This window comes from Camellia sinensis, chromosome 3 (genome assembly GCF_055761805.1).
Source record: "Camellia sinensis isolate YWXY chromosome 3, ASM5576180v1, whole genome shotgun sequence".
In the NCBI taxonomy this organism is placed as follows: domain Eukaryota; kingdom Viridiplantae; phylum Streptophyta; class Magnoliopsida; order Ericales; family Theaceae; genus Camellia; species Camellia sinensis.
Genome location: NC_138963.1, coordinates 98,069,800 through 98,078,944, shown reverse-complemented (window position 1 = coordinate 98,078,944; position 9,145 = coordinate 98,069,800). Strand labels below are relative to the sequence as shown.

General features: G+C 36.8%; 1 protein-coding gene across 1 annotated transcript; it reads left to right on the top strand.

Moving 5' to 3' along the window:
- Positions 1 to 3,562: 3,562 nt before the first annotated feature.
- LOC114283340 (uncharacterized) lies at positions 3,563 to 6,401 on the top strand. The gene is made up of 5 exons (XM_028226151.2): positions 3,563 to 4,286; positions 4,434 to 4,858; positions 5,011 to 5,165; positions 5,363 to 5,568; positions 6,067 to 6,401. Exons 1-5 carry the CDS (start codon positions 3,563 to 3,565, stop codon positions 6,399 to 6,401), a joined length of 1,845 nt encoding a protein of 614 aa, XP_028081952.2.
- Positions 6,402 to 9,145: the final 2,744 nt, after the last annotated feature.

The following is a 9,145-nucleotide window of genomic DNA, read 5'->3' as shown; positions in this document are numbered from 1 at the left end:
GGGTTAGAATTGGCTCAATTAGCATCTCCACTCAGTGTAGAGTCACCTATTGGTGGTGAGATTGTTTTGGAATAGGGGTGTCGGGGTTGTGACATAGAGGTTGTCAGTCGCTGACTTCGTTTTACATTTGTGTTGATTGACATGTCAAGTTTTGATGCTATATTGGTTATGGACTAGTTGTCTTCGTATTGAGTTGTCATAGATTGTTACCATCAAACAGTTACTGTATGTACCTTGAGCGGTGATTGTTTTAATTTCATGGTGGATAGAGTCAATAGAGTTTTATCACCGGTGTATAATCCGTGTGGGCAGAGTGATCTTAGTTATCTTCTTGCCAACTTCTTCGGTAGTGAGAGTGATGAAGTCCTAGTCTAATTGCCGACGGTACTTTGTGAATACCTAGACGTTTTCCCTAAGGATCTCACTAGTTTGCCACCTCACCGTGAGATTAAGTTCTCTATTGACTTAGTGCCTAGCACGGCATAGATTTCTATGGCACCATATATGTAATAACCCCGACCTATGATTAGTTGATAAACCATGATTAATTATGCCTAATGAATAATTAAGATAAAATTCTAAATTAATTGCATATATATAGCATTATTTGTGTTTATATCTGTCGGCTATAGACATATTTGTTTGTGTCCCTCTTTTGTTTTGCGAATTGAATGCCTTATCGGCATTCGATCATGAAATTGATTTGGTTTACATGTTATTACCGATTTTAGAAAATTATGGTAGGTTTAATTGAAACTCGATTGGGAAAGAAATAATTAGAATACATAATGTTCACTTAAGCCTAATTAATGAATTCCCTAATCAAACCTATATAAGAAACAAATGGACCCTTGACTACACTTTACACTCTCACTTCTTCCTTCTTGAAGCATCAAACGTGAGAGATGGAGAGATTAAGTGTTGAGCTTGAAAATCTTAGGAGTGGAAGAAGAATTGTAGAGAATTCAAGGTGTTAAGCTAAGTGACTTAACCACTTGGACATCTAGGACACAATTAAGCTTCTAAGGTAAGAATTTCTGCCTTTTAGTTTTGTAATTTAGTTGGTTACTACATGAAATCAAGGGTGATAGGTGAATTAACATAAGAATTGAGCTTAAATAGATGAATTCCATGCATGCATGCATATACCATAGCATTTTGAGTTTGAACTTAACACAAGTCTCACATGCATGTGTCTATCTTGACCTTGTTTTGAGAATTCATCACATTTCTTACCATTTGACCTTAATTGATCATGTTTTGGAAAGTTTAAGTTCTTGACAATTCATGCATGTCATGTTCACATCATATTCTTAAGTTTCAAGTTGAATTTTGAGCAATTGGCAAGCTTTTGGGCCATGATTTGGCGAAATGGTTTTGAATCCATGATGTTTGACAAGTTTAGACATGTTTTCTCAAGCTTTTGGCCCAAAAGAACATGATTTGTGGCTTTGAATTTGGGTTTTGTGCTTGGAATAGCAATCTAAAAATTCCAGATTCTGCTTCGTCACTCGAGTGACAGATTCTGCGCTTGAGCGACCATTCTGTGTTTTAACCTCCACTCAAGCGATCACAAGTTGGCTCGAGCGGAAAATGCATGTTCCTAGAAGTTTACCATTTTTGCAGACCGCTCGAGCGACAAGAGTTGTGCTCGAGCGTGGTCGAGCAGAAAAAACAAGAAACCAGTACTTTTGAAAAGTTTACAGACCACTAGAGCGAAGGAAGTTGCGCTCAAGTGACCACTTACATGTTTGCACGTCTGCTCGAGAGAAGGAAGTTGCGCTCAAGCGAGACCGTTGTTTCCAACATATTTGACTAAGTGTTTTCAAGTGCATTTTAGCATCCTCATTGCATCCTAGGCATTCCTAGGCCAAGATTAAGACATAATAATGAGGATAAGACTTATAAACACACTAAGAATGAAATATAGCAAGTTAAGTATTGTCCGGGTATGTGTTCCAATGTGTGTGCCTGTTATGTTTGTATAGATCACGTGCCGTAAGTTATCTGATTTGTCTACTCGATAGCTTTGGAGCCATTTGTGAGTAATAATTTTGTAAAGTTATGTTTGACTTTAATTATTTTTTGATGATACAAAATGATCGGTTTTTTGAAATGCTATATTTTGTCTGAATAAATGATTGTCCAAGGTTCTTAAATGTATTCGTGGCATCCTTAGCATCATATGATATGCGTCCCTTTATGGGTCATCGGAATGCCTTTATAGACGTCCCTTTGTGGGTCATTGGAAACGTCTATGTGCACGTGAGTCATCGGAATACCTTATGGCAGTCCCTTTATAGGTCATCAGAATGCCTTCACGACCGTCCCTCCATAGGTCATTAGATTTGTTAACACCAATGGATGTACCACGTACTATCATGTGAAATGTATGAACTTGGAATACAGATGTGATTATGTATATGAATCTGTTTCTACTTGAAAATCTGTTTATGTATAAGACTTTGTTTCTGTTATGGACATTATTCATTAAAACATTTACTCTGTTATTATTCACTAGGCTTCTGCTCACTATTTATATTACGTATGTAGGTGAGCAGGTGCGTGACCAGGCCTAAGCTGCTGCCTGGAGAGTTTTGTTTTATCAGCCAGCTACCGTGCCTCCTCGAGAGGTTCCTGTTTGAAAGTCAAGTCTTACGAATCATGTGAAGGATGCTTTTGTTTTATTTTTGTCTAACTATACATTGGGCTAAGTCCCTTATGGTACTATCCGTATGGTGATACATGACGTATGGAAGTTTGACATTATATATATATACGTTTTAAATTTTCTATTACATGTATGTCTACACAGCTTTAAAGACATTGTATTTTGTATATTTGCTTCCACAGCCCCTTATATTTTGTTATTCTGTTCAGAGGCCTTTGGTAATCCTAGGATTATTGGTCGGTTACGACGCTAAACCTATAAAGGCGGGTTTGGGTCATGACAGAGTGGCATCAGAGCATGAGTTAAATCGCACACATGAGTCCATATGAGCTTTAGGATGTTCTAGTAAGAATTAGGGACATTCCATCTACATGTGTGAGTGTGTGTATTAATTTTTGTACATGTGAAAGCTGAATCTGACCACGAACCCACGAAATTGAAACGAATGAATTGGGATTAAATGTTCCGAATATTGTGAAAAGAATTATTGGCCTATGCTTATAAGTGCTCTGTTTGCCTATAGCAATGGAAAATACAAGAAGTGACAGTACAGCTGAATCCTCTGAGGCTCGCATGAGTCGCATGGAACAAATGCTTGCAGCCTCAACGGAATCTTTGTGGCAACAACCCATGCATCCTCCGCCTCCACCAGTACAAAATGAACTAGATAACAATGAGATAATCAACCTGACCCAAAAGTTTATGAAGATGAAACCGCCAACGTTCTTGGGTGGGATTGAACCATTGAAGGCTGAGACATGGTTACTTAAAATGGAAAAACTATATGAAGTCTTTCCCTGTTCCGAGACTCAAAAGGTGCTCTTGGCCACCTATACTTTAAAGGATAAAGCTTGAAGGTGGTGGTTGTTAATCCGAAATGATAATGGGAACATGATATGGACTCAATTCAAGGAAATCTTCTACGATAAGTACTTCCCTCAATGTTTTCGAGACCGAAAAGTTTCTGAATTTCAAGAACTCAAGCAAGGCAATATGTCAATCATTGAATATAAAGCTAAGTTCACCAAATTGGCCCGGTTTGCTCCACACATGGTAGATACCGATTATAAAATGGCACGAAAAATTGAGGGAGGCTTGACTTTGGAAGTGTTTGACTGGGTTGGCATCTTGAAGTTGCCTACCTATGTAGAAGTATTAGACAGAGCATTGATGATGGAAGCTACCTTAATAGCTGTGAGGCAAAGCAAGGCCCCAACGACAATAGAATGGAGAGGAAAGAGGTCGGGGAACAAGTTTAGAAAAGGCAACTCCTTTGGAAGCAAGAAGCAAAACACAGGGTCTTACAGTAGCTCTAGTCAGAGTAATGGGTCTATACCAGTTTGTCCAGATTATGGAAGGAAACATAAGGGCATCTGTTATCGAGCAACAGGTGCCTGTTTCAAGTATGGTAAAACTGGCCACATAATGAGAGATTGTCCAATCCGGTCCGAGAATACCAATCGCCCCGCAACAAGTTCAGCCGAATCTTCTTCTGTAACCATGTCAAATGCCAGAGCTAATGTCAGGGGTAACACCGGGAATGAAACGCTAAGACAAGGGAGAGTGTTCACACTAATGCTTGGGGATGGACAGATTACTAAATTAGTGGTGTCAGGTATAATCTCTATCTGTACTTAGAATGCCTATGTATGGATAGATTCTAGTTCCACGCACTCATTTGTATCGTATGCTTTTTCTCGAAAATTAATTAGACCTTTGGAACCTATGAACTATTTATTATCTGTGTCCACACCATCTGGAGGTTCTATGATATGTGCTTATATTTATCTGGCATGTGGTATTATGATTGGTGATATGACATTGTATGTTGATTTGCTGCCTTTGAGCATTGATCATTTTGACTGTATATTGGGCACGGATTGGTTGACGAAGTATTGTGCAACTATTGGTTGCATGAATAAAACTGTTGTGTTTCGACCACCTGGTATGCTTGAGTTTGAATTTGTTGGGAATGGGGTAATTCATCCAATGTATTTGATTTCTTTTATGAGAGCCATAAAGTTACTAAGAAAAGGGTGTCGGGGTTACTTATGTTGCATTTTGACTCTGACTTTTGATGGTTCTACTGTTGAGAACATCTCTGTAGTAAATGAATTCCCTGACGTGTTTCCAAATGAATTGCTTGGAGATTTAATTGATAGGGAAATTGAGTTTTCTAGTGATGTTGTATCCGAAACACCACCGATTTCCAAAACCCCATACAGAATGTCGACTTTTGAATTGAAATAATTAAAAATTCAACTTCAAAAACTCTTAGACAAGAAATTTATCCGCCTAAGCACTTCACCTTGGGTGCTCCAATTTTTTTTGTCAAAAAGAAAGATGGATCGTTGAGATTTTGTATAGACTATCGGAAATTGAAAAAAGTGACTATCAAGAACAAATACCCATTACCTCGAATAGATGATCTATTTGGCCAACTTCAAGGAGCACAGGTGTTCTCTAAGATAGACCTTAGATCGGGTATCACCAGGTAAAAGTCAAGGCAGAAGACATAGAGAAAACTGCATTCAGAACTAGATATGGGCACTACAAGTTTTTGGTAATCCCATTTGGGGTGAGCAATGCACCTGCGGTGTTTATGGATCCAATGAATTGGGTTTTTAAACAATTTCTGGATGAATTTATAGTTGTGTTCATTGATGATATCTTGATTTATTCTAAAAGCAGGGAAGAACATGAAAATCATCTGAGAACTGCCTTACAGATTCTAAGGGAGAAGAAGTTATATGCAAAACTTTCCAAATGTAAATTTTGGCTTGACAGTGTAGTATTTCTGGGACATGTAATCAATAAAGACGGCATATCAGTGGATCTACAGGAAGTTGAGGCTATTGTAGATTGGCCAAGGCCAACTAATGTGTTAGAAATAAGAAGTTTTCTAGGACTTGCTAGCTACTACGATAGATTTGTGAGAAACTTCTCTAAGCTTGTTATGCCATTGACACAGTTGACCTAGAAAAATGTAACCATTTGATTGGACTATTTAGCGGGAATCGGCCTTTCAAGAACTGAAAACTAGATTGGTAACTGCACCAATCCTGACATTGCCCAACGAAACCGATGGGTTTCAGATTTATAGTGATGCTTCATACAAAGGCTTGGGGTGTGTTAATGCAAAATGACAATGATTGCTTATGTTTCTTGACAACTCTGCCCACATGTAAAGAACTATCCAACGCATGACCTTGAATTAGCAGTTGTGGTGTTTGCTTTGAAGGTTTGGCGACACTATCTGTACAGTGTGACTTGTGAGATATATACAGATCACAAAAGCCTGAAATATCTCTTCACCCAAAAAGAATTGAACATGAGACAGAGAAGATGGTTAGAGTTGATTAAAGATTATGACTTGCAAATCCTGTATCATCCAGGAAAGGAAAATACCGTTGTTGATGCTTTGAACCAGAAATCAATTAGGAATTTGTCATGTTTACTCACCGGTCAAAAAGAATTGTTATGTGACTTGGAAAGAAATGAGATTGAAATTGTGTTCCGAGAACAAGGTGGAGTCTTAGCTGCCATTTCTGCCCAACCTACCATACTTGAAGAAATTAAAGAAAGGCAATTACAGGATGAATTTTTGAAGAAGATTTTTAATGAAATAGACTCAAAACCAAGGCCAGGATTTGTGTTTGAGAATAATGTGTTGAAGTTTCAGAATCGACTTTGTGTGCCGGATTGTCTGGATTTGAGAAATGTGTTATGATTGAAGCTCACAATTCAAAGTTTGCTATGCACCCGGGAAACATGAAAATGCACAAGGATTTGAAACAGAATTTCTGGTGGCCTGGAATGAAGAAAAGCATTGCTGATTTTGTGGCTAGATGTTTGCATTGTCAACAAGTTAAAGCAGAACATCAACAACCTGCTAGGCTGCTTTAGCCGCTTCCAATACCGAAATAGAAATGGGAGCACATTACCATGGATTCATTATAGGATTGCCTTGCTCTTCTTGAGGTATGGATTCTATTTGGGTCATTGTTGATCGTTTAACTAAATCTGTCTACTTTTTGCCTGTCAAATCTTTGTATAATACAGATAAGTTGGCTAACTTGTATGTCAATGAGATTACATGGTGTGCCAGTATCTATTGTATCTGACAGAGATCCCATGTTTACTTCGAGATTCTGGCAGAGTTTACAACAGGCTTTGGAGACCGAACTAAGACTAAGCAGTGCTTATCACCCCCAGACATATGGCCAATCCAAATGAACCATTCAAACCTTAGACGATATGCTCAGAATGTGTGTAATAGATTTCCAAGGGAATTGGGAGACTTATCTACCTTTGGCTGAGTTTGTCTACAACAACAGTTATCATTTAAGTATCGGTATGGCTCCTTATGAAGCATTGTATGGTAGAAAATGCCGATCTCCGATTTGTTGCGCCGAAGTAGGTGATAAACCTTTGTTAGGACTAGAACTTTTGCAAGAAATGGAAGAAAATGTGAAATTGATTCAGCAAAGATTAAAAACTGCACAAAGTCACCAAAAGAGTAATGCGGCTGTCCGAAGAAGAGATCGAGAATATGAAGTCGGGGATCATGTATTCATCAAAGTGACCCCTATGAAAGGGCAAACACGGTTTGGGGTAAAAGGCAAGTTGGCACCGAGATATGTTGGGCCATACGTAATTCTTGAGAAAATCAATCTGGTGACGCATCGGGTAGCCTTACTGCCGGTCATGGAACATATGCATAATGTTTTTCATGTGTCAATGCTTCGGGAATATCTACGAGATCCACGTTATCTGATTGAGCCGACTCACACTTTAACAAAACTAACTATTTACGACTTTAAATTTACATCATACATCAAATGCATGTCGTAATTAGTACATTCTACGGCATTTTTTTTTTTTTGCAAGCCGTTAATGTTTTTTCAATAACGACATACATATCATGTAAGTCATTAATTCATATATTTATGGCATACAAAAATATGGCGTAAAAAATGTATATTTTCATGACTTAAAAAATATGTCGTAAAATATTTGCACTTAAGACGACATACATTTCATGTTGTAAAATATTATAACTTTACACGGCATGCATTAACATGTCGTAAAAACTTCTAAAAAAAAAAAAATTCAATCAGATTTTTTTTATGGCATGTAAAAGCATGCCGTAAAAAATGCATATTTTCACGGCATACAAAAATGTCGTAACATATTTGCACTTAAGACAGCATACATTTCATGTCATGAAAATATTATAACTTTATACGGCATTTATTAGCATGTCGTGAAAACTTTTATTAAACAAAATTTCAATCCAATTATTTTTTATTTTTTTTAATTAAAAAAGCTAATAATTTCCAACCAAGCTTCTCACCTTAATTTTTTTTAATTGAGGACAACGTAAAAAATAATTTATACATTATTTTATAATTTAGTGTCTTTTGATAATTTATTTATTTTTTACTTTTTAGATGTGCCTAATTTGGATATAACTAAAAACTAAAATATTTATAATAAAATATAATATATCAAATGTATTAAATTTTATATTTTTTTGAATTTAGTGATTTTTTTAGAGAAGTAAAAAATATTTTCCTTCTAAATATATGTAAAATATTTGAATTTAAAAAATAAAAAAAAATTTATTTAAAATATTTAAAAACTTACAATAACAAAAACAAAAAACTCAAAAACACTATTTTAAGACCCTGTTCACCACTCTCTTTTTCATTCTATCTATTCATGTTTTTGCTTCAAACCTCTCATTCTCTGTGTGTGTGTGTGTGTGTGTGTGCGCGCGCGAGCTTTCGAGCTCTCTTCGTTCTAGTCTGTTTGAGGTATGTTCTTCGAGCATTTCCCTGATCAATCGCGCGACTTCACATGGCCTCACAATGTATGTCATTCACTTTCTCTCCGAATCGATCAATTTTTCTTTGTCTCTCGATAATTTTTTTCCTAAAAGCTTCGAATTCATTATTTTATTTGAAGTTAGGGTTTAGTGAGAGCCATGGAAATGTAGACTACGAAGCCAAACAAATTCTTAATCAATTGATCTCAAACCCTAACTGATCTCTACGCACTCCTCTGTATCGAACGATTCGACCTCTCTGCAATCTTCTTTCTGATCGTGAACTTGAACCAGTTAAAGCAATTCATCGATGATTGCAAGTCCAATCCCTCAATCCTCTCCAATCTTTCTCTCTCCTTTTTCCGAGACTACCTTGAAAGGTATGATATAATTCACTTTCATGTAGCTTGATTCAGAATTTTGATATTTTGTAACATGTATTATCTTATTAATGCTGAATTTTGCAAATGGGAGACTCTTCTATCGAGGTCATGGAAGAAAACCATGATGCTTCGCAGGAGGCTAACGTGGAAGCAATTTCTGAAAGCATTCTAATTTCATTGCATGTACATACACACGTGTATATATTGCAAACAAATGTTTTCATAATTTGATTTTGATGGTTTTGGGTTGATTAGGGAAAC

Coding starts and splice junctions, on each gene's coding strand:
- LOC114283340 (XM_028226151.2), top strand. CDS start 3,563: ATGATATGGACTCAATTCAAGGAAATCTTCTACGATAAGTACTTCCCT. Junction 4,287..4,433: donor TACTAAATTAGTGGTGTCAG/GTATAATCTCTA, acceptor CACCATCTGGAG/GTTCTATGATATGTGCTTAT. Junction 5,569..6,066: donor TAATGTGTTAGAAATAAGAA/GTTTTCTAGGAC, acceptor TGTATCATCCAG/GAAAGGAAAATACCGTTGTT.